This window comes from Carassius carassius, chromosome 16, assembly GCF_963082965.1.
Source record: "Carassius carassius chromosome 16, fCarCar2.1, whole genome shotgun sequence".
Taxonomy (NCBI): domain Eukaryota; kingdom Metazoa; phylum Chordata; class Actinopteri; order Cypriniformes; family Cyprinidae; genus Carassius; species Carassius carassius.
Window position 1 is genome coordinate 30404801 of NC_081770.1, and position 26850 is coordinate 30431650.

At 42.7% G+C, this 26850-nt stretch overlaps 1 protein-coding gene across 1 annotated transcript in view; it reads right to left on the reverse strand.

Moving 5' to 3' along the window:
* LOC132160094 (NACHT, LRR and PYD domains-containing protein 3-like) overlaps nt 1-26850 on the reverse strand; it is a 274868-nt gene that overhangs the window by 114568 nt on the left and 133450 nt on the right. Inside the window, exons 11-12 of the mRNA XM_059569808.1 lie at nt 8625-8798; nt 5817-5990 (exon numbers count right to left, since the gene is read on the reverse strand). Of these exons, the coding sequence (XP_059425791.1) occupies nt 5817-5990; nt 8625-8798 (348 nt within the window). The remainder of the gene's footprint in view (nt 1-5816; nt 5991-8624; nt 8799-26850) is intronic.

A 26850-nucleotide genomic window follows, 5' to 3' on the forward strand; every position in this document is an offset into this window, starting at 1 on the left:
TAATTCAATTAGGTAAAAACAAGGCCTGTGTATCACTTTCAGGCACATTCCTGTGAAATTTTTCTTTGTGTGTGTGGCTGTCGATGTCAGGATCCTGCCCTGACAGTCCTGTCCATCTTGTCTCTGTTCCATGTTTCTTTGTTTGTTTTGTGTCTAAGCACATGGTTCTGTCTTTGTTCGTGTCTGCCACGTGCTCCCCTTGTCCCACCTCCTTGTTGCCCCTGGTCACGCCCCCTTGTTTAGCCCTTGTCTGCTTGATCGTTTTCACCTGATCCTCATGTGTACTGCGCTATATATCGGGTTCTTTTTCCTTGTGTCTCTGCTGGTTTGTTTTCGGTGTTTACCTGCTTCTTGGGCCAGAATTTATCCTTTTGATCTTGCTCAAGTTGTTTTTGATCTCTTGTCTAGTTAGTCTATATCCTCGGTTCCTTTTTGGCCTTTTAGTTTTATCTAGTTCTTGTTTTTTGATTGTGCACATCCTAATCTAGTTTTTGTTTTTCTCTTTTTGATTTAGGGTTTCATTTACTCAGTTTGAGAGTGCAGTTCCTTTTTGGATCCTGGCTTTTTGTTTTAAACTGGTTTATTTCTTTGGATAGTTTTGGTTATTTTGCCTTTTGTTCACTCTTTGTTTTCTATTGTCTGTGTGTCGTTTTGAGTCTAGTCTTGTTTTGTGTATTGTCCTGTCTTGCCCCCACTCAGATTTCCTGGCCACTGAACCCCACTGCCTGGAAGCAGCTCACCTCTCTCGCGTGTCAAGTCTCGTGAGTCTCTAGCTGGCGACTAGACTGGTGACATTTGAGTTTCACTTGAAGCTACGGGTTTCCTGTGTCTGCCTGGCCCTTCCTCTGGAGCTGCCTCCTCTGTGCTCAAGCCCGTGGTCATCTTCGAATGTCTCTGTGGTCATCCCTCCTGCCCGTATTGTCTGCCCTGCCCATCTGTTTGAACCGTTTCACTGCAAATTCTCCCAGCTGTTCCAGTCTATGTTTTGTTAATAAAATACCCTTGACTGCTCATTCTGCATTTGGGTCCCATTTCTTGCAGATCCCTGAAAGAATTAACCAGCCAACTCAGGACCCAGCAATGAGCATCCGTATTGTTCCTCCCAGTACCGCTAAGGGGAGACTGGCACTCCAACAGGCAGTGCCATCGCTCCGCCAGCAGGGGCGGGAGGTTGTTTCATTTGCCCAGTTTTTCTGGACCATGGCAAGGGGCTTGGAGTATCCGGACTCCACTCTAAAGGAGGCTTTTAATCTCTGCTTGGATGATCCCCTACCACAATGGGAGATGGAGCAACTAAGAGGGATAGATTATTGGACATTTTCTAAGTATTTGCACCATCGTAAGGACTGGCAGATTCTTACACCCCCAGAGTCAGCCTGCAGGGACCATGCCACCTTCCCTCCCATGCCGAGTCAAATTCAAGACCCCATTCCATCTCCTACGTTGAAGCATAGACTGAGGAGGAAGAGAGCTGCCCAGAACGCTGCATCAGTGGCAGAGCCAGTTAGATCTGCCCTTGCCACGCCAGAGCCGGTCGTGCCCACGCCAGTCAGTCTGGAGCAGATTCAAATTGTTGAAGTCACCCCAGAAGCTGAAAGTCATGCACATTTGAGCCCTCAAAGATGTAAGAAGAGGAGGGCACCCATTGTGCAGCCAAACGCTCTTCTTTCAGAGGTCCCAAGCACACTGTGCCAAGAGGACCAGTGTCAGGAGAGTTCTAACACATTGGTCCAGGAGGACCAGACTCAGTTGGTCCTGTATTCAGTAGGTCCAGAGGTATACAGTCTGGAACCAATCCCCAAGTCTGTCCAGTCTTCTCCAGTCATTCCAGAGCCAGATTGCAGAGACCAACCTGCTCTCTTACCCTCACAGAGTCAAGTCCCAGATCATCTTCAGACTCCAAGGAAGTATAGGGCAAGAAGGAAGGGCGCAGTCCAGAATGCTGCATCTGTCTCAGAGTCAGTCAAGTCCGCTCCAGTCATTCCAGAGCCAATTCAGTCCGCCCCAGATATTCCAGAGCCAATCAAGTCAGATCCTGCTATTTCAAAGCTAGTAAAGAAGGGTCCTTCATCCCAGAGGTGGCCAAGTCAGCAACCAAGATTAAGGTGGTTAAGTTAAATGCAGTCAATTCAGAGGCAGCCGATAACACACTGCTGTGCCCCCAGAAGCTGAATCAAATGAGGGCCTGTGTTGTGCAGTTCGACATTCCCTCCCAGGAGGTCTCTAGTCCTCTGGTCCAGGAGGAGCTAAGCCATGAGACCCCAAGTCCAGAGGTCCAGGATTTCTCATGTCAGTATGCCCTACCTCCAGTGGTCTTGGAAGACCAGTTTCAGAATGTCCCTAGTCCTGTTATCCAGGTGGACCCTAGTCAGGTGGTCCAATATCCAGTGGTCTCAGAAGTATGTAACCTGGTGGAACCACACCCTAAGATGCCCACTTCACCAGTTGTCTCTCCTCTAGAGAAGGAATCTGTGACTGTCTATGTAACTTCACCTGAACCACCGGTTAATCCTGTCATGCCCAAGAAGGGCAATCATATAAGTCATGTCATGTTCCCAGAGCTTGCTGTTGAGATGGCACCCCCTGAGCCCGTGTCAGCTCCAACCTCTGAGCCCATTCCAGTGTCTGTGTCAGCCCCAGAGTCTGCGCCGGTCCAGGAGCCTCTAGAGTCCAACACTGCAGCCCCGGAGGGCACGTCAGAGTCAAGCCCAGTGCCCGCCCTTACAGCCCAGGAGGGCACGCCAGAGTCCAGCCCAATGGCTGTCTCCGAAGCCCTGGAGAGTGCGTCCAAGTCCGTATCGGAATCCATTCTTGCATCTCCAGAACCATTTTCCGAAGGATGCACCCTCTCTGCCCATGTGGCCATGGCACCTGAGTTTGTCCCAAGGCCCTTCACGCAGCAAGAGTTGGCCCCAGAGGCCATAAAGGCTACTTCCAAAGTTCCTCCAGTAAAACAAGTCCACCTCCCTAGAAGGACCACCAACAAGATCCCTATCCCACTTACCCTATTAGCTAGTCCTTTTGGATCCCATAAGCCAGAACCTCCCTGGTCCACCTCAAACTATTCCCCAGGATTATTTTCCTCCCTCCCAGTCCCACCCCTTAGGTTTCATGGCTATCCTGGAGTTCCAAGCTTTGTTCCCAAACCACCCCTCCCAGTTGGTACCTCCCTGTACTGTTTTGCCCAGTGTGGACGCCTGGGGGGAGGGTACTGTCAGGATCCTGCCCTGACAGTCCTGTCCATCTTGTCTCTGTTCCATGTTTCTTGTTTGTTTTGTGTCTAAGCACATGGTTCTGTCTTTGTTCGTGTCTGCCACGTGCTTCCCTTGTCCCACCTCCTTGTTACCCCTGGTCACGCCCCCTTGTTTAGCCCTTGTCTGCTTGATCATTTTCACCTGATCCTCATGTGTACTGCTCTATATATCGGGTTCTCTTTCCTTGTGTCTCTGCTGGTTCGTTTTGATCTTGCTCAAGTTGTTTTTGATCTCTTGTCTAGTTAGTCTATATCCTCAGTTCCTTTTTGGCCTTTTAGTTTTATCTAGTTCTTGTTTTTTGATTGTGCACATCTTAATCTAGTTTTTGTTATTCTCTTTTTGATTTAGGGTTTCATTTACTCAGTTTGAGAGTGCAGTTCCTTTTTGGATCCTGGCTTTTTGTTTTAAACTGGTTTATATCTTTGGATAGTTTTGGTTATTTTGCCTTTTGTTCACTCTTTGTTTTCTATTGTCTGTGTGTCGTTTTGAGTCTAGTCTTGTTTTGTGTATTGTCCTGTCTTGCCCCCACTCAGATTTCCTGGCCACTGAACCCCACTGCCTGAAAGCAGCTCACCTCTCTCACGTGTCAAGTCTCGTGAGTCTCTACCTGGCGACTAGACTGGTGACATTTGAGTTTCACTTGAAGCTACGGGTTTCCTGTGTCTGCCTGGCCCTTCCTCTGGAGCTGCCTTCTCTGTGCTCAAGCCCGTGGTCATCTTGGACTCTCTCTGTGGTCATCCCTCCTGCCCGTATTGTCTGCCCTGCCCAACTGTTTGAACCGTTTCACTGCAAATTCCCCCAGCTGTTCCAGTCTATGTTTTGTTAATAAAATACCCTTGACCGCTCATTCTGCATTTGGGTCCCATTTCTTGCAGATCCCTGACAGTCGACAATAATAACGAGTTTTAATGTCTAAAATAATTTCACCACCACCAATGCATCTAATGTTTTCTCTGACTTTCCAGGTTCCCTTATGAAAATTAGCCATGATTTTACTGTGAATATAACCAAAAATCATGGTTCTTGTAGCCATGGTAACTGCAAATTAATCATGTTTTTGCTTCAAATAATTTACAAAGAAGTATTAATATACATATGTTGTTGTTGTTATAAAAACTAAAAACTTAAAATGCATTTTATAAAAAGGTAATAATGATTGGTTAATAACACTCTTAAAAATACATAATGTATTTTTGTATATACATGTTAGTACAAATACCTGCAAAGGGAGCCAAAGGGCAATTGCTGCTGTTACACTTTCAGGACAATAAAATCCTTGTTTAGGCTATTGGGCAAAAATGTAATTAAAATATTAACTTAATCTTTCACATTGGCCATCTTTTTGTTATAGATGACAGCCTCTATAATTTCTTCAACAAAATACATGTGGACATCACAACCCTTACATAATTTTAATTAATTTTAATTAATTTTAATCATAACCATAATTTTATTATAATAAAATTACTTAATTTTCTTTTGCATGATTTCTGAATGCTTGAGACTATAAAATACATTAGAAACATAATAAAGGTATAGCCAAATAATACAATTTATTCATTTATTTACTTTTTATTTTTCTATTTTATTAAAGTTCTATTTTCACCTCTATAGTAGGTGTACTTTTTTTCATCATATTTGAGGAAGAGGGGCACAACAATACAATCCTGCTTAGGGCACCCATATGGCCAGCAGCTGCCCTGGGTCGGATGGTGATGACCCGCTCCAAGTTGAACAAGACTAATGAATCAATGAACGATTCATAAAGAACCAATTACTTAACTCCTAAATGAATCATCCATATGAACAAATCGAATGAATAAATGACTCAATGACTTAATCATTAAGACATTTACCACCACCTACTGGCAGTTTTATTGTTTAGAGTATCATTTCATTAAATAAATAATTTAATATTTCCATAGTAATAATAATAAAATTAAGAAATTAAATGATTAAAGTTACAGTTCACCCAACCAACAATGACAATTCTTTCAGCATTTACATGGTCCAAAAGAGTATATGTTATACATTTTATCAAACGAAAAAAAATTCTGAACCTACTTTTTGTAATCTCTGTTTGATGCTTTGCACAACTATGACTTTCATACTTTCATGATCTTTTCATAGTGATTTCTCCAAATTTGATGTGCGATTAATTAGATTAATTAATTACCTCATCATGTAATTAATTAGATTAAAAATTTTAATTGCTTACCAGTCCTAATTATTATTATTATGACTAAACACAAATAAATTAAACCCAGTGCAGTTTAAAAAGATAGCTTATTCTTATCTGTAAAATCAAAAATGATCAAAGTATGTTTATATTTTTTTGCGGTCATCAAGAAAATACGTGACAGACAGCACCAGTGCGGGCTTCGACTTCAGGGGGTTAATGTCCAGGTGAGAGCCTTGTTCAAGACTTGTTGTTTTGATTCAGTTGTTTGGAGCTTGTGGAGTTTCCACTGTCAAATACTGTACAATAAAGAGAAAGATAAAATACACTAGGATCTGCTTTAATACAAGAAAATAAATGAAAGCATTGACTCAATAACTTACTGTAGTTTCTTCAGTTTACAGTGTGGATCCTCCAGTAGAGCAGAGAGCAGCTTCACTCCTGAGTCTCCTGGTTCATTACATCTCAGATTCAGTTCTGTCGGGTGTGGGGAGTTTGATCTCAGAGCTAAAATCAGAGCAGCACAGCCTTTTTCTCCAATACTGCAGCTCCTCAGCCTGCAGAGAGTGAAGAACATGGATGATCTCTAAGACTGTGTTTAGGCTTTAGGGTAAGAGTGTGTTTGTATGAGCAATACTATTATATACACCAGGATCACTGCTATAGAGATTTTAACTTACCAGCAGCTAAAACATTAATTTAAATCTGCTTTACCTACATGATTCCTGATTGTGAAGCTGAACTAGTTTATAATAGTATATAGGTGATAATATTAAAATAAGAGTAACATTATAATATATATAGTGTATTATAGTGAGATATTTGATTATTCTGGACTTCCTATCCATATGTAAGTTTTATGGGTCTTTCTTCTGGTCTCATTTGATTCCAGCTATTTTTAGCTGTACAAAACAGGTTGTTTTGCTGTTGTGTCTTACCATATTATTTAAATGATTGAAAATGCATGCTGGTCCCCTACCCTCTTGATGCAGACCAGTGCAAGCAGGAGCAGAGTTTTCAATGCAAGAAACTTTAGCTCAACTGAATGCAAAGGCTCGAATGGGCCCTGCTGTAGTGATTTAAGCACTAGAGTCAGGTCCCAAGAGGGTATAGAGGGGGGCCGGGAAGGATTTGACCTCCTGACCCCTCTAAGGAACCTGATGACAAGGTCATGCTTAACTAAAGACTTCCATTCACGGGGTCATGTTACACAGCAATAGCGGCAACCTGGACTTTGAGGGGGGAGGGAGACAGCCTTCGCTCGAGCACTTTCTGCAGAAAGGAAAGCATGACTGCAATAGGGCATCTTCGGGGGTCTTCTCAGCAAGAAGAACACCACTCAATGAACAGGTTTCACTTCAAGGCATAAGCGTGTCTCATAGATGGTGTTCTTGCCGAAGTGATGGTGTTCACTACCTCCTGGGGAAGGTCACCTAGAACCTCCGGGTGAGAGTTTGGTGAAAGGCCGGTGTAACTTGGACCCGGTGAGTGCCACGCTTCCATGCCTACCTTGGGACACGGCCATAAAGCCAGTTCTGGAGCAGTATGATATTTAAGTTTCGTCTGTGAGGCGTGCTGTCTGTTTGACTGAATCCAACTCCATACCGAGAAAAGAGATCCTCTTCATCGGTGAGAGTTTGCTCTTTTCCCAGTTGACCCGAAGGCCCAACAGGCTCAGGTGCCGGAGCACCACGTCCAGTGCTCGCACAAATTATCCCGAGATTGTGTAAGTATCAGCCAATCGTCTAGATAGTTGAGAATGCAAACGCAAATGCTCTCTAAGGGGAACAAGAGCCGCCTCCGTGACTTTCGTGAAGATGCAGGAAGACAGGGACATCCTGAAGGGCAGGACCTTGTACTGCTATGCCCGTCCTTTGAATGCAAACTGCAGAAAAGGTCTGTGGTGCTGAATGATGGATACATGAAAGTACTCATCTTTCAGGTCAATCGCTGCAAACTGATCTTGTGGACGGACGCACAGTCTGTAGAAACCAGCGATACCAGGCCTGACCAGGTGCTTAGAATCCATACAAGGGGGACTAGCAGAACCACAACCATATCTACAGTGGGGCAGCAAGGTGGAACCCAGGTCAGGTGGTGGTCCACTGGATACCGCTGGTATGCTCCTTGAAGAGGGCCCAGCGCATTCCGTGGGTCGCTCCACTGGATCGGAGGAGCAAGATGAGCAGTGGTCCCCAGAGGGTTGGTTTCCTGCGGGGTTTGCCACCACTGCAACCCTCAAACCACCCGCGCTACTGTCGGAAGTGGTCCTCGTCTGTCGGCCTCCAGAACGAGCCCCAGATCGCGGCAGCAGGACTCCACCCCCCCTAAAGGTAGCTGTGCCTGGTGCACAGCTCCTAGATGGTCATCTTCCCGCAATGGGAACATGACACATCCACAAAGGCCACCTCAGTGTGCTTGACACCCAGACATGTGAGACAGTGATCATGACCATCACCCGGTGCCAGGTAACAACTGCATTCAGAAATGCATGGGTGAAACGCCATCCTTACAAGGACAAGCCATCATCTTTATAAAGACGCACCCATGGAGCTCTTTTAGAGGAAATTGCTTTTAGTGCTGAGGTGCACAGGGAAGATGGCCGCTTGCAACATGACAGGGGGTAGTGCGGCCTGAAGTGTGAAATCCACTCAACACTGGAATGACTGCCACTGAAGCGCCGTCTCATCAACACAGAAAGCTTCCGAGAGTGTGCTGAACTCACAGTTCACCGTAGACACAGCAGAGCAGAACAATACTGTCGCTCAGCTCCGAAGTGAAAAGCTGGTATGCATTGCACCTGCTGCCTTCTTATACTCACTCGGTGATCAGCGACAGCTGGTTGCAATAATTGCATGCCAATGTGATTTGGCTTATTTAGTTTACACTCAAAGTAGATTGGTCTATTGAAGTGATATTTCAATTTCTTCGGTCATCAACGTGACGTTGAGAGTGACCGACTGAAAGGGAACCAAAGTTTCCATGCTTTCCATTATGTGGACAAAACATTTCTCTAAATAGTTTATTTCCACATTTCCACAAATAAAGTCATACTGTTTTGAAATGCCTTGAAGAAAAGTAAAGTAGTGACAGAATTAAATTTTTGGGTGACCTATCCCTTTAACATAAAACGTTTTTGTTTGGCAGTATTTTCACACAGTTTGTTGTATTCAATAATATAAGAACCTTACCATAGTTTCTCTAGTTTACATTGTGGATCCTCCAGAAGAGCTGAGAGCAGCTTCACTCCCGAGTCTCCTGGTTTATTACAGCTCAGATCCAGTTCTGTCAGATGTGAGGGGTTTGATCTCAGAGCTGAGATCAGAACAGCACAGCCTTTCTCTCCAATACTGCAGTCACACAGCCTGCATAGTGAAGAACATGGATGATATCTGAGACTGGGCTGAAGCTTTAATGTGTGAGAGAGAGAGAGAGAGAGAGAGAGAGAGAGAGAGAGAGAGAGAGAGTGTGTGTGTGTGTGTGTGTGTGTGTGTGTTTGTTTGTATGAGCATTACTTTTTTTCCACATGATTCCTGATACTGAACTAGTTTATCATTTTCATTCTTCAAACCTTTTGTAGTTCTTTACATACAATTATGTTAAAACTTTAAGAGTAACATTACAGTAGAACTGTGACATATTACTCTGGTGTTTAAGATTGTGAGGAGGTTGAAAGGGCAAGTATATTTGGAAAATAGACATCACTCTTCATTTTTCTCACACTGAATTAGGTAAAAAGTAGCATTTATGAATGTTGTTCCCTCTTATACAAATACTCTTCAAACAGATTAAAATAATCCAGTCTTCGTATCACTGTGTACATGTAAATCTGTTATTCAAGAAAGATTTGTAAATTAGTATTTTTTGTTATTATTTATCTGTATGTTTTGTTTTGGATTATACTTATATAATATATAAGTGTATTTACAAACATACATTTACATTTAAATATAATTATAATTATTTAATTTGATAATTTGTATTTTGTGACTGGTGTGTGGTAGTTTACAATGAGGCTAAAGATGGACCGATGTAAAAGGCACATAAAAAATTATGACAGACTTATGAAACAAATGAGAATTATTAAAATTAAAGGCTTATATATGAAGCAAAGGTCTTGTTAATGTTTTCAGTTTTGTTTTCAAGTAATTGAATAAACAGACTTTCAATAACTGAAGAATATGAAAAGTTTATTATTAAATTTATTAAAAAATATGACATCACTCACAAAATATAAACATTCTTTTAGTTTAGATGCTATAAAGTCATAATAATTTAGTATGAGATCTTCAATCAGTGTAAGAATCTTTCACTATCTTCTTTTTATAAAGAAAAAAATTGTTTTATAGATCCGTTTTGCAATGTAGTCAGTTTATAAAAGTAAACTATTTTATCAAAGCAGAATATGGTACAGACATTGCTGTAGGGGTTGTTTTAGACAATAATTAACTTAGATATTGTGCAAAACTTATTCCTTTAGTTTAAATATTTGTATCAATATTGTGGTCCTTAAACCTCATTCTGGTGAGTCTTTAACCTTGAGTGTGAGATAAAAGGCCATTCTTGCCACCTCATATTTTTCTATATATTTCAGTATCCCTGTTGAAGTTGCATTCAATATTGATTTGGCTGAAATCTCTGAGGGAGTCGTGTCGTTAGTGCTGAAAAAATGTTGTATCACGGATTTCAATAAAATAGTCCAAAGGACCGTCTGCAAAAAAGGCTACTAATAAAATACTCAATAACATCACAGTAACCAGTAAATTCAGTTCACACATCACTGCTCTCCTGCTGGTTCTACTATAACATTGATTTTGGAAATAGGTGCTTTTGCATAATTTGTATGATTTTTTTATTTATTATGAAAACGTTAATAACATTACTGTAACACACTGTACTTTCACCAAATTCAGTTTACACATAACTGCTCTCCTGCTGGTTATACTACAACTATCATTTTGAAAGTAATTGCTTTTGCACATTTTTTATAATTTTTTATTATGAAGTATAGTTAATAACTTTACTGTAACACACTGTAATTTCACCAAATTCAGTTCACACATCACTGCTCTCCTGCTGGTTATACTCCAACTTTCATTTTGAAAGTAATTACTTTGAGTGAAAGTACATTGTGTTACAGTAAAGTTATTAAAATTTTTCATGATAAAAAAATCATAAAAATGTGCCAAAGCAATTATTTTCAATATGAGTGTTGTAGTTAAACCAGCAGGACAGCAGTGATGTGTGAACTGAATTTGGTGGAAGTACAGTGTGTTACAGTAAAGTTATTAACTTTTCATATAAAAAAAAAAATATACAAATTGTGCAAAAGCAACTATTTTCAAAATGAAAGTTGTAGTATAAACAGCAGGAGAGCAGTGATGTGTGAACTGAATTTGGTAAAAGTACACTGTGTTACAGTAAAGTTATTAACTTTTTTCATAATTAAAATCATAAAAATGTGCCAAAGTAATTACTTTCAAAATGAAAGTTGTAGTATAACCAGCAGAGGAGCAGTTATGTGTGAACTGAATTTGTTGAAAGTACAGTGTGTTACAGTAAAGTTATTAACCATTATGTTCAATAACGGTGAAGTTATTGACAATTTTTCATAATAAAAAATCATTAAAAATGTGCAAAAGTCGAATCTGTGAATATCTTGCCAATTTTACCGAACTGAGCAAGCATGATCCTGGTAACGCTACTAAAAAGCTCCAAAACTATATTTATCGTTTGAAATTCTTAATAAAACTTGAATGAAGATTTTGAATGCTGAGACTTAGTTTCCTGCTGTTTTGTGTCTGTCAGCTTGTTGTCTGTGTCCTCTCTGCTCTGCGATGTTTTCGCGAAAATGAACCTGTGTTGTGAGAGCGTGTACACGAGAGGCTAGAAAAAGTCGTGATGAAATGCGATGCAGAACACTAGAGCAGACGCGTCGCATCCTTGATTTCGCGGCTAAATTAAATGCTTCTTTCAGTACGATTAAACAAAGAAAATGAAATAGTAGCATAGTAATTATTGGGGTGGCCGATCAGATGTCAGGGGTGTCCAGTGCCATCCTGGACACCCCTCTGGCTCTGCCACTGCCTCCCGCTCCCTCTTTCCCACTTCAATTCCTGTGAAATGCAATAGAAGAATGCAGTTTCTGATGCAGACATACTTTACGTTTAGCGTTGTGGGGACCCGCTCTATAAGTAATGGTTTTAACTAATATTCGCTTCATCTTTATTATAGCTTTCAGTTAGTTAGTTAGTTTCAGTCTTAAAGACAAACAGATTATTATTAATGTTATTTTTAGCCTTGAGGTCAAACAGCAGCACATACACACTGTTTCTGGTGTGACATTGTGCAGTCCTGTAGAGTGTTAATGGAAAGTCATGTGAAACCCATTGTACTGAATACAAACACTGTACGGTTAAGCCTTGTGGGGACCTGCTCTATAAGTAATGGTCTCTAACTAATATTTGTAATATCCTTATTATAGTCTTCATGTGCGGGTGATGAAGTTATGACAGCCGTGGAGAACTGCTCTGGAGCTGTCGGAGCTATAAAACTTCTATTTGGTCATTTACACTCCTACTGGACAAAACAAGCAATATTCTCCTGCACTTGAAAAAGGACGCTTGGCCGACTTTACAGGCAGAAATCCTGATGAAATCAACATAGATCCATAAGTTACTCAACAAATCTTTAAAAATTCTCTCTCTGGCTGCATTTACACTGGCACAAAGAATTAAATTTTTTCCTTTCGTGACCCAGATTGGATATTGTTGTACACATTTAAATACAAAAATCCGACCAAGATCTGATTTTTTCGCATCCGTCCGGAGCCCCTTACAAATGTGGTTTTAAATTAGATACATATCAGATATTTGGACATCTGATCTGCGTGTAAATGTATAACTCTGATTCCCATTTGAAATACAAGCCACCACAATGTGAGGGTGACACATTTGCCCATTTAAATAAATTTTCTTAAAGTTTAAGAAGCAGATATTGCTTATAAACACTGGCACAAAACATCTCAAGGTTACGAATGTAACCCTGGTTCCTTGAAGGCTGCGTCGGACGCTTTGGGGAATGTCCCTGACGAGACCGACTCTGAATATCGTGTGCAATCTGTCCAATGAAAGGGCATGACGTCACGGACGGGATGATGTAGTGACCAGGAAGCTATAAAGGCACATGCCATGCAGCTGTCTTCAGCTTCGAGTAGGGAAGCAAGCGCCGGCAGGGGTGCCGGGAGTATGGCGATACGACGCAGCGTCTCGTTCCTTCAAGGAACCAGGGTTACATTCGTAACCTTGAGACATTCCTTTTCAGGAACTATAGCTGCGTAGAAGGCTTTGGGGAACGATGTGCCCACGCTGCCAGACTTCCAAAATCCCTGCCTAGTGTGTATCCAAAGAGCACAGCTAAGGCAAGAGGACAGAAGAGCCAGAAGTGACTCGCATATCGAGATTGTAAAATCTGGCAAATGTAGAGGGCGTGGACCACCCCGCAGCGTTGCAGATGTCCAAGAGGGACACACCTGCTAAGAAGGCCCTAGAGGCCGCCATACCCCGAGTGGAGTGAGCCTTGGCTCCCAAAGGAAGGGGAAGACCAGAGGACTCATAGGAGACATTGATAGCCTCGAATATCTAACGACTTAGGGTCTGCTTAGAGGCAGGAGAACCCTTTTTAGGAGGACCTTAGCAAACAAGCAATTGGTCTGATTTTGTCCACAGGGCAGCTCTGTGGACGTCTGGCTCCCGAAAGGGAGGAGGGCAGAAGGCCTGCAGTACTATAGGTTGTGGTGTAACAGAGGGAACCTTAGGAACATAACCCACTCGAGGGTATAAAAATGCTTTGGCCATACCAGGGGCAAAGTCTAGGTAAGTAGGGGCCACCGAAAGGGCCTGAAGATCTCCAACTCTCTTTAGCGAGGTGATAGCCAGTAACAGGGCAGTCTTAAGCATCAGATGTCTAACTGAGATATCATGTATCGGCTCGAATGGAGCTTTACAAATAGCTTCTAAAACCACAACAAAGTCCCAGGGGGAGACACGGGACCATACTGGAGGCCTCAGCGTCAGCGCACCGTGGAGGAAACATTTAACTAGGGGGTGTCTACCCACTGACTGATCATTGAAAGGGACATGGTAAGCAGCTATGGCCGCCACGTACACCTTTAAGGTGGAGTGGGTTAACCCCGCAGAGAGCCCGGCTTGTAGAAACTCCAGAACTGTACCAACTGGGCAGTTAACAGGGTCAAGCTGGCGGTCTCTGCACCATGAGGTGAAGAGTTTCCACCTCAGGGCGTACAGTTTCCTCGTAGAGGGAGCTCTGGACTGGAGGTGGGTCTCAACAATCTCAGTTGAGAGACCGGATTCTATGAGCTGTGCCCCCTCAGGGGCCACACCCACAGTTTCCACAACTCCGGGCGAGGGTGAATTATTGTGCCCTGCGCCTGTGAGAGTAGGTCTGTCCTGATCGGTATCTCCCATGGAGAGCCGTCGAGGAGCGAGACTAGATCTGTGAACCATACTCGGCCCGGCCAGAACGGGGCTACTAATAACAGATGGACCCCGTCCCGGCGTACTCTCGCCAGAACTCCCGGGAGCAGAGCGATAGGGGGAAATGCTTAAAGACGAAGCCTCGGCCAGGTCTGTACCATAGCATCCAGTCCCAGGGGAGCTGGATGAACTAGAGAGAACCAGAGGGGACATTGCGATGTCTCCTGAGTCGCAAAGAGGTCCACCTGGGCTGTGCCAAACACTCTCCATATCTGCTTCACCAACTCGGGATGAAGTTTACATTCCCCGGGCCTCGACCTCTGTCTCGAAAGTATGTCTGCTCCCACATTCAATCTCCCAGAAATATACACTGCTCTGAGCGAGAGGAGTTTGCCCTGGGACCACAGAAGGATCTGGTGTGCCAGCTTGTACAAGGGGCGTGAATGCAGACCCCCCTGGTGATTGATATAAGAGACCACCGATGTGTTGCACGAAAAGCATCGCTGCATGACCGTGATAATTTGAAGTGGATTCCCCCTCGGGGAAGAACCCTTGGACTTGAGCCACCACTGTAGGGGTCTCATGTACAGCAGGCCAAAAGGTATCACGTTGGACGCAGCTGCCATCAGACCTAACAATCTCTGAAACTGTTTGACAGTGAGTGACTGGCCTTCTTTGACTCTCTCGACTGATGTGAGGATCAACTCGATCAGAGCAGGAGACAGACGTGCCTGCATCATGGTCGAATCCCACACTACACGTAGATAGGTGGTTCTCTGAACTGGAGAAAGTACACTCTTCTTGGGGTTTAGTCTCAAACCCAGCTCCCCCATATGTGCAAGAACGACATCTCGATGTCGAACCGCCATCTGCTCTGATTGAGCTAAAATCAACCAATCATCAATACAATTTAGAATGCGGATGCCCTGCATACGGAGGGGAAGCAGAGCCGCATCTACACATTTCTTGAACATGCGGGAAGTACCTGATATTGATAAGCTTTGCCCCAAAAAGTGAACATCAGAAACTTCCTGTGTTGTGGAAGGATGGATATATAGAAGTATGCGTCTTTGAGATCTATTGTGACAAACCAGTCCTCGGATCTGATTTGAGCTACGACCTGTTTGATAGTGAGCATTTTGAACTTCAGTGGCATAACTGAGCGGTTCAGATGACGTAAGTCTAAGATCGGACACAGCCTCCCATCCTTCTTTGGAACTATGAAAAACCGGCTGTAAAACCCAGACTCCCTGTCTAGAGGAGGGACCACCTCGATGGCCTCCTACCTTAATAGGGTATTCACTTCTTGTTCCATAACCAGAGCCTGCCGGGGGCCAACTATTGTCGGTGTAACCCCGTTGAATATAGGCGGTGGATGACCGAACTGAATGCAGTAGCCTTTTTCTATTGTACGCAGGACCCATTGAGATACATTTGGCAGTAGTTTCTATGCTGCTAAATAATCTACTAAGGGAATCAGTCTCTCGAGACTGACCTCTCTGGTGTAAGAGGCCCCTGAAGGGGCAGCGAGACGCGTCGCATCCTTGATTTCGCGGCTAAATTAAATGCTTCTTTCAGTACGATTAAACAAAGAAAATGAAATAGTAGCATAGTAATTATTGGGGTGGCCGATCAGATGTCAGGGGTGTCCAGTGCCATCCTGGACACCCCTCTGGCTCTGCCACTGCCTCCCGCTCCCTCTTTCCCACTTCAATTCCTGTGAAATGCAATAGAAGAATGCAGTTTCTGATGCAGACATACTTTACGTTTAGCGTTGTGGGGACCCGCTCTATAAGTAATGGTTTTAACTAATATTCGCTTCATCTTTATTATAGCTTTCAGTTAGTTAGTTAGTTTCAGTCTTAAAGACAAACAGATTATTATTAATGTTATTTTTAGCCTTGAGGTCAAACAGCAGCACATACACACTGTTTCTGGTGTGACATTGTGCAGTCCTGTAGAGTGTTAATGGAAAGTCATGTGAAACCCATTGTACTGAATACAAACACTGTACGGTTAAGCCTTGTGGGGACCTGCTCTATAAGTAATGGTCTCTAACTAATATTTGTAATATCCTTATTATAGTCTTCATGTGCGGGTGATGAAGTTATGACAGCCGTGGAGAACTGCTCTGGAGCTGTCGGAGCTATAAAACTTCTATTTGGTCATTTACACTCCTACTGGACAAAACAAGCAATATTCTCCTGCACTTGAAAAAGGACGCTTGGCCGACTTTACAGGCAGAAATCCTGATGAAATCAACATAGATCCATAAGTTACTCAACAAATCTTTAAAAATTCTCTCTCTGGCTGCATTTACACTGGCACAAAGAATTAAATTTTTTCCTTTCGTGACCCAGATTGGATATTGTTGTACACATTTAAATACAAAAATCCGACCAAGATCTGATTTTTTCGCATCCGTCCGGAGCCCCTTACAAATGTGGTTTTAAATTAGATACATATCAGATATTTGGACATCTGATCTGCGTGTAAATGTATAACTCTGATTCCCATTTGAAATACAAGCCACCACAATGTGAGGGTGACACATTTGCCCATTTAAATAAATTTTCTTAAAGTTTAAGAAGCAGATATTGCTTATAAACACTGGCACAAAACATCTCAAGGTTACGAATGTAACCCTGGTTCCTTGAAGGCTGCGTCGGACGCTTTGGGGAATGTCCCTGACGAGACCGACTCTGAATATCGTGTGCAATCTGTCCAATGAAAGGGCATGACGTCACGGACGGGATGATGTAGTGACCAGGAAGCTATAAAGGCACATGCCATGCAGCTGTCTTCAGCTTCGAGTAGGGAAGCAAGCGCCGGCAGGGGTGCCGGGAGTATGGCGATACGACGCAGCGTCTCGTTCCTTCAAGGAACCAGGGTTACATTCGTAACCTTGAGACATTCCTTTTCAGGAACTATAGCTGCGTAGAAGGCTTTGGGGAACGATGTGCCCACGCTGCCAGACTTCCAAAATCCCTGCCTAGTGTGTATCCAAAGAGCACAGCTAAGGCAAGAGGACAGAAGAGCCAGAAGTGACTCGCATATCGAGATTGTAAAATCTGGCAAATGTAGAGGGCGTGGACCACCCCGCAGCGTTGCAGATGTCCAAGAGGGACACACCTGCTAAGAAGGCCCTAGAGGCCGCCATACCCCGAGTGGAGTGAGCCTTGGCTCCCAAAGGAAGGGGAAGACCAGAGGACTCATAGGAGACATTGATAGCCTCGAATATCTAACGACTTAGGGTCTGCTTAGAGGCAGGAGAACCCTTTTTAGGAGGACCTTAGCAAACAAGCAATTGGTCTGATTTTGTCCACAGGGCAGCTCTGTGGACGTCTGGCTCCCGAAAGGGAGGAGGGCAGAAGGCCTGCAGTACTATAGGTTGTGGTGTAACAGAGGGAACCTTAGGAACATAACCCACTCGAGGGTATAAAAATGCTTTGGCCATACCAGGGGCAAAGTCTAGGTAAGTAGGGGCCACCGAAAGGGCCTGAAGATCTCCAACTCTCTTTAGCGAGGTGATAGCCAGTAACAGGGCAGTCTTAAGCATCAGATGTCTAACTGAGATATCATGTATCGGCTCGAATGGAGCTTTACAAATAGCTTCTAAAACCACAACAAAGTCCCAGGGGGAGACACGGGACCATACTGGAGGCCTCAGCGTCAGCGCACCGTGGAGGAAACATTTAACTAGGGGGTGTCTACCCACTGACTGATCATTGAAAGGGACATGGTAAGCAGCTATGGCCGCCACGTACACCTTTAAGGTGGAGTGGGTTAACCCCGCAGAGAGCCCGGCTTGTAGAAACTCCAGAACTGTACCAACTGGGCAGTTAACAGGGTCAAGCTGGCGGTCTCTGCACCATGAGGTGAAGAGTTTCCACCTCAGGGCGTACAGTTTCCTCGTAGAGGGAGCTCTGGACTGGAGGTGGGTCTCAACAATCTCAGTTGAGAGACCGGATTCTATGAGCTGTGCCCCCTCAGGGGCCACACCCACAGTTTCCACAACTCCGGGCGAGGGTGAATTATTGTGCCCTGCGCCTGTGAGAGTAGGTCTGTCCTGATCGGTATCTCCCATGGAGAGCCGTCGAGGAGCGAGACTAGATCTGTGAACCATACTCGGCCCGGCCAGAACGGGGCTACTAATAACAGATGGACCCCGTCCCGGCGTACTCTCGCCAGAACTCCCGGGAGCAGAGCGATAGGGGGAAATGCTTAAAGACGAAGCCTCGGCCAGGTCTGTACCATAGCATCCAGTCCCAGGGGAGCTGGATGAACTAGAGAGAACCAGAGGGGACATTGCGATGTCTCCTGAGTCGCAAAGAGGTCCACCTGGGCTGTGCCAAACACTCTCCATATCTGCTTCACCAACTCGGGATGAAGTTTACATTCCCCGGGCCTCGACCTCTGTCTCGAAAGTATGTCTGCTCCCACATTCAATCTCCCAGAAATATACACTGCTCTGAGCGAGAGGAGTTTGCCCTGGGACCACAGAAGGATCTGGTGTGCCAGCTTGTACAAGGGGCGTGAATGCAGACCCCCCTGGTGATTGATATAAGAGACCACCGATGTGTTGCACGAAAAGCATCGCTGCATGACCGTGATAATTTGAAGTGGATTCCCCCTCGGGGAAGAACCCTTGGACTTGAGCCACCACTGTAGGGGTCTCATGTACAGCAGGCCAAAAGGTATCACGTTGGACGCAGCTGCCATCAGACCTAACAATCTCTGAAACTGTTTGACAGTGAGTGACTGGCCTTCTTTGACTCTCTCGACTGATGTGAGGATCAACTCGATCAGAGCAGGAGACAGACGTGCCTGCATCATGGTCGAATCCCACACTACACGTAGATAGGTGGTTCTCTGAACTGGAGAAAGTACACTCTTCTTGGGGTTTAGTCTCAAACCCAGCTCCCCCATATGTGCAAGAACGACATCTCGATGTCGAACCGCCATCTGCTCTGATTGAGCTAAAATCAACCAATCATCAATACAATTTAGAATGCGGATGCCCTGCATACGGAGGGGAAGCAGAGCCGCATCTACACATTTCTTGAACATGCGGGAAGTACCTGATATTGATAAGCTTTGCCCCAAAAAGTGAACATCAGAAACTTCCTGTGTTGTGGAAGGATGGATATATAGAAGTATGCGTCTTTGAGATCTATTGTGACAAACCAGTCCTCGGATCTGATTTGAGCTACGACCTGTTTGATAGTGAGCATTTTGAACTTCAGTGGCATAACTGAGCGGTTCAGATGACGTAAGTCTAAGATCGGACACAGCCTCCCATCCTTCTTTGGAACTATGAAAAACCGGCTGTAAAACCCAGACTCCCTGTCTAGAGGAGGGACCACCTCGATGGGCTCCTACCTTAATAGGGTATTCACTTCTTGTTCCATAACCAGAGCCTGCCGGGGGCCAACTATTGTCGGTGTAACCCCGTTGAATATAGGCGGTGGATGACTGAACTGAATGCAGTAGCCTTTTTCTATTGTACGCAGGACCCATTGAGATACATTTGGCAGTAGTTTCTATGCTGCTAAATAATCTACTAAGGGAATCAGTCTCTCGAGACTGACCTCTCTGGTGTAAGAGGCCCCTGAAGGGGCGGCGAGCGTCCCAGCTCGCCTACGCTCGCAGGCAGAAATAACTGGGAGCAGTGCTCGCTGGAGGCCGCTGCGCCCTGAAACTCTGGCATGTAATGCACGCGTTGCCTCGACAGCGCGCGAATAGCTTAGTCACACAAACAATATTAATCCCCTCGGAGATTAAATAGCTGCTCATTAATGCTGCCCGTATAATGTTAGGCATAACACTGTTTGTTGTATACTAGTGCTTATGCAACTTTATGTTTGTGTAACTAAAAGCTCGCCGACGCCCTCCGTGTCAATCTCCTCGGAGAAAGAAGGGCAGAGCGTCAAGCCCGATGCTCGGGGGGGAAGAACCGAAGCTCGGGCTTCCGAACCCCGGAATCAGGCAGATCTGATGGATTTTTAATAATCCTATTGCTCAAAATAACTGAGATTTTTCCAAAACAACTACTGTATGCAGTCAACATATATTTTTGTTGTTTATATGGAATACACTGACGAGAGTGATATAGAAATGTTCACTGTGAAGCTCACACTGCGATGTACCTGAGAGAAAACAGATCTGATCTTCACCAGGAAGAAAAAAAAGTGTTTTAAAGTTTGTTGTTTTGCAGAACATTACAGTTATATATGACATGATAATAAGTATTGGACTTAGGAAGAACATTTTAAGGAAAATATAATTCTAATAATAATGATTTTTTTCAGTAGTTAAAAAAATGCCCCCAGAGGGCAACACTTCCCGCTTTGATAATTACTGAAGTTGCCATGTTCAGAATATCACATCCTTTATTTTTCCTAGACAGTTAGCATCAGCTAACAATATTTACTTATTTTCAGTATGGTTATGAAGAAATATTAATATCTGTCTACTCGGCTAGTTAATCCAAACAATATAAAAATGTATACTGTTGTAAAACAATATATAAAGCAGGGGTCTCCAACCTTTTTGTGAGTGAGGGCTCCCTGAAGGGATAAAATAGTCTTGAGGGCTACTTGTTTGATATAGGCACACACACACGCGCGCACACGCACAAACACACACACAAAGTTTCAAGTTTTGAAAAATACAACAACAAACAGTAATATTGTTGAATATTATGACATTTGAATTTATAATTACCGTATATACCCGAATATAAGACGAGTTTTTTTGTTCTAAAAATAGGCTGTAAAATGGGGGGTCGTCTTATATTCGCGATATAGACAAAATCACGGGGGGAAAGGGAGAAAGAACAACGGCATAAATATGAAATAGTGACTGAATGATTTCCGCTATACTTGTATGTAAAATTAGAAAAGCAACATAATATCTGTGTTTAACTAAATTAAAACGCTGCTCCTCTGCCGCGCAATACGCAGAGAGAACAAGAGAGGTGCGCGCACGAGACGCAGAGCGAGAGAGACAGAGACAGAGAGGTGCGCACGTGCAAGACGAAGAGTGAGCGAGCGAGAGAGAGAGAGGTGCGTGCACGAGACGCAGAGAGAGAGAGAGAGAGAGAGAGAGAGAGAGAGAGAGAGAGAGAGAGAGAGAGAGAGAGAGAGAGAGAGAGAGAGAGAGCGCGCACGCGAGAGAGAAAGGTGTGTGCGTGTGCGCTGGAAGAGAGAGAATGAATTATCACTGCAATTTTCAAATAAAATTATTTTCTGTTGAAAACCAGATTTATTTCCACAAAAATCAGTTTTTGTCCCAAAAGTATGTCAGGAAAATGGGGGGGGGGGGTCGTCTTATATTCAGGGTCGTCTTATAGTCGGGTATATATTAGTGGTGTAACAGTTTACAAAACTCATGGGTTGGTTCAATACGATACAGTAGTGACACGGTTCGGTACGTTTTCGATAGAGCAAAAAGGAAGAAATGCTATTTTTTTATATATAAAAATAAACAATTTTAAAACATGTCATAAAATATACAAACACTGTGGCACTTTTTCACATTACTTTTTTAATCACCAAAATATGTCTATGTAATGAAATGAATATTGACATTATGGCTTGATATGTAAATTACTTCTCACAAGCATTTTAAATTATTATTAATAAATAAATTATTTCTATTTATCAATCAATCAATCAATCCTATTTATAGGAATTTATATAAAAAATTTACATTTATATTGTATTTATAATTTTCTCTCTGTAGATCCCATTACACTGAACACATTTACACATTTGAACACAATTTTAATACAAAATGTCAAGAGTTATTTGTCACACTTACAACAATAAATAGGCCAAATCAGCCTGCTTTTATGGGCAAAAAAACAACCACCTTTTAATGGGAAGCTTGGCACTGCATAACGTCCACAAGTGCCCTATAATCGTATAACGTATAACCATATAACCCGACACTGTAACTCTAATTGAGTCCTCCAAATGTCCATCAGTAAGGCGTGTTCTGTGTTTGTTCTTAATAAAATCTGAATCTGAAAATGCAGATTCATACAGGTACATTGAGCCAAAAAGACAGGCAACTTTCATCGCTGCTGTGGAAATGTTAACGTATTTCCCTGGGTCAACAATTTTCCAAAATTCTGTTGCCCCCTGATGGGCTTTGAGGTTAATGTCACTCTGCAGAGTGAGAATCTCCATCTCAACCTCATTAGAAACCAGGTTAAACGCATCACTTAGTTTTTCAGAAATGTGCAAAATGTCCACTTGCATGAAAGGATTTGCAATGAATGACACGCATGGTTCCAGACTATCAAAGTCACTGAATCTGTCCTCAAATTCTTGTCCAAGCCTTTTCAGGAGTTCAAAGTAATTGTGTTTTGCTCTGTCAAAGACCTCAGATGCAGAATCATTGTTACTTAGCATCGACTGCATGGATGGAAAGTGATGCTATTTCTGTCAGGAGAAAGCAGGCTGGATTCAGATGCGGGTAAACTCAAGGCTTTATTCGAAACAGAGGAGAAGAGTCACGGTTCACAGGTTACACTCGCAGTGACAGGATGAGTAGCAGATGAGTCACGTTTCACAGGTTTCACTCGCAGTGACAGGATGAGTAGCAGATGAGTCACGTTTCACTCGCAGTGACAGGAAGAGTAGCAGATGAGTCACGTTTCACAGAAGTACGTATAACCGCCGGACCGGAGGGATGAACAGCTGGAAGCTACTAGGAGCTCAAGGCTTGTAAGAACAAGGGCAGAGGAATCAACTAAACACACTGGAGCCTGAGGACAAGACACGACAAAGTGAGTTCAAAGAGCTTCTAGATGATCGGAGCTATTGGTATGAATAACAACAGTCTGACAATAGACAGAGAAACACAGGGAATAATAAAGGGGAAAAAATTAGAAGGACATAGAGAACAGGTGGCGAGCAATTAAGGTTAACAACGGGGAAACAAGGGAGGCGGGGAAAACACAAACAGGCAGACGCGGTGAGCTGTCAAACCATCCCAACACACACACACCCACACCAAAAAGACAGGTGATTAGCCCCGAGACCCGACAATTTCTTCCTCTGCAAGTACGTGGAGAAAAGTCTAATCTTGGCTATGAAAGCATTTACAGCACTGATCATCTCACTGATTGTCTTATTTTTGCCTTGCAGTTCACAGTTCAAATTATTCAGTTTCACAGTGATGTCAGTTAGGAAGGCACGGTCCAGTAGCCACTCAGTGTCCTGAAGCATGGTGGTGTCCTCCCCTCTGGATTCCATGAACACTTTGATTTCAGACAAAAGTGATAAAAACGTTGCAAAATCCTTCCTCTGCTCAGCCATCGAATTTCAGTGTGAAGCAATAGGTCACCATACTCAGCTGACAGCTCCTCCAGAAGTACCTTGAATGACCTGTGCTGTTTCGCTTTGGACCGGATGCTGTTAATGATTTTAACGACTGGAGTCATGACGTGATCAAATCCCATCACTTTGGCGCACAGTGCCTGTTGGTGTATAATGCAGTGGTAATGTAGAAACTTTGGGAAATCTGGGTCTCCTCTGCATAGCGCAACGAAGCCTGCATGCTGGCCAGTCATTGCAAGGGCTCCATCAGTTGTTACCGATACCAACTTTTCAAATGGCACGTTCTTTTCCATGAAGTACTTCTTCACTGCATCATAAATATTAACACCCCTCTTTGTTGTCTTGAGGTGCAGTAATGTTAAAAATTCCTCTTTCACTGACAAGTCACTGAATACCATTCTGATGAAAACCATGAGCTGCGCTGTACTACTAGAATCCACAGATTCATGGATGGAGAACCATTTGCACGAACCCAAGTCTTTCTCCAGCTGCTCCGTTACGTTTGCTGACATAGCCGAGACTCATCTCGCAATAGTGTTAGCCCCGAGTTGAACATCGGACACTGAGGACATTATTTCATTTCCATTCTTGTGATCTTTAAACAGAGTGTTGGTTATCACAGTCATTGCTCTCTTGACAATTTCACCATCAGAGAAAGGTTTTTTGGGATTCGTAAAAAAATGAGCAACTCTAAATGAGGCTTCGGTTGCAGCCTGTGATTTTTTAGCGGGTTTTGTAAAAAATGATTGCTGCCTACTTAATGTTGTTTTCATCTCACTAACTTTTTCTTTTCTAAGTGATGTACCTGGTGGATAACGAACATTAAAGGTCTTGTGGGTTGTGGTGAAATGTCTCTCCGCATTGTGTCTCTTGGCAACCGCAATGCTAGCTCCACAGATGAGGCATACAGCTTTATCTTTAACGTTGGTGAAGAGGAATTCTGTCTCCCACTCCTCGTTGAAATAATAAGTCTTCTTCTTTTATGCATGACTTGCATCATCAGCCATAATTAATCTTTTTTTCTTTTTTATAGTTCAATTTATCTCATGTATGTACCGTCTGCCCGCGACCGCCTCAACTCACAGAAGTGACTTTTTTTCTTTTTTTTTTTTGCACAACGTGATGTAGCCTATGTCAACGTACGTTGACTCGACGTGCAGATTCTAAATATTTTAAATTATTGAATTATTTTATTATGTTTTAATGGTATATGAAATGTCACCAATAGTTATTTTCTCATTTTATGCCATTATCATAAAAAAATAAAAATAAATAAATAAAAAAATGAAAGATTACAATTCAGGCTATTTATAGAATGTGCTCGGCGGGCGACTCAGAGACTCCATGCGGGCTACCAGGTGCCCGCGGGCACCATGTTGGAGACCACTGATATAAAGATGTGTCACATAGGCCTAAATGCATAGCAGTTTAATACAACTGTTGACGTTATGCCAGGGGGGAATTTTAACGTGCATGAGTTATTTATTTAATCTGTTATTTTAATGTTAAGTGGTTATTTTTTTTTTACTTAAAACATGTCTTGATGTGTCTGCATTCAAGCATTTCAGTGGACTTCAATAGATCACTCTTTACAGCAGATTTAGTTCACAAATAACTGACCTAAAGGAGATTTTCAGTTTCAATAATCAATCCTAAAATTCAACGTTAGTAAATTACTTTTAGCAGCATCAGCCGCACACACTCACAAGATCTCCGGGTTCTTACTTGTGAATTCAGTTCACTGGAGACTCACACTAAACTGTTCATTTGAATCAGTGAGTTGTCGACTCGAGAACTGCTGCAATTGAATCATTCTAATTCCTGAATGAATCATTTGGTGCGATTTGTGAACCGATTTAAAAGTTTCATTGAAAAGAATCAGTTCGTTCTTGAAGCAGACACCGCTTCTGTGCCTCAGAGCACTTGATATATTATAAGGAGTACCAATATGTTTTGTGAAATGGACTGAAGTAAAAAGTATGATTTTATGCTTTGGAATGTAAATGTAACTCAAAATAAAACTACTACAGTAAAGTACAGATACTTGAAAAATGTTATTAAATACAGTAACAGCTGCTTTACTACCACTGATATCTTTAATAGGGCTGTGTACTGCCAGGAATCCGGCTATACGATACGTACGGATCACAATACAACGGTTGTGATACGATATGTTCCGATACTGTCAGCAAGGCGTTAAATTATGATATTTCTTATTTTAGGAATAGATTATATTTTTAAGAAAGCTGTCATTAAGAACACAATTCAATTCAAGTTTATTTGATAGCACTTTTTACAATACTTTACAACTTTACAGAAAATTAATTTTCTACAATATTTAGTAGTCACTAATCAGTGGTGACTGTCAGTTTATGTACATATGGCAGAAATGTACGAAAAATCTATTAAAGATGTAATCAAAAGAGTTCTGGTAGTTCTGCATGGTGTAAGAACACACCACCATATGCAAACCTTAGCAATAAGTAAATAAAAACTATTTAACAAGAACACTGTGGGATATGCATTTGTAATTATCGATCCCTGTAACATTCAACGTTATTGAACCAATTTTTGTGCAGTACGAGTAAAGGGTGGGGGTTTTGGGAATTAAAGTGCTTGCAGGATCCTTTAATTAAATGTACAATACGTATAAAATGTATTTTATAAGAAAAAAAAAAAATAATATATATATATATATATATATATATTTATATATATATAAATCAGTGGCAATTTCTTTAAGACTGCAAGGGAAGCTCGGCTTCCCTTATAATGTCACAATATTAATGGTCAAATATGTACTATTGTATTAACATTTTATTGACTAAAAATGCGTTAGAAAACGTTCATCTCAAAGACGAGTTCGTTCAGAATCAGTTACATATAGCAGGTCGGCCCATTGACTTCAATGGGGCTGCTTTGAACGTTTTTTTTTCAGCGCTTCGAAACTAGACGGTCATTGGATAAACGCTGCGATTATGTCCCGCCCACGGACGCTCAGCGTCTCTGGGGGTGAATGGGGAGTGGGCTGGCCCGGACTCCGAGCTTCTGCGTGATGATTGGAGGGTCTGTCGAAAGACTGCATCTCCTTTTGACTGACAGCGATTCTGTACTATAAGGAATCACTGAAGCTATTCGCGCTCAGTCCCATCGCGGATTTCTCAAGTTCAGTCGAAATAAAAACTGCTGCAACCTATTTCTTTTATATTTGCTTGGCGAAATTGCTTGATTTCCATCATACATTTCACACAATTATACACCACATTCCTTGTTTCAGTTTTACAGTTTAATATTTTTTTTAGATCGTTCATTCATTCATTCATTCAGTCATATAATGTTAGTAGGCTAGGCTAGCGTCGTGGGTGAAACTGCGCACGATGGCAGACGGTGCTAATATTGTCGACCTGATTTTGGCGAAGCCATTTGAAAGTGTTCCTTACGAGGAAAAACTTAGAATTAAACAGCAGGGCAGATCAACACCTAAGATTGATTTAGTGCAAAAGATAGGGAAAAATAACAGGTCTTTTCAGCTCTCCTGGTATGACAAAGTTAGCTGGCTGACTGGAAGTACT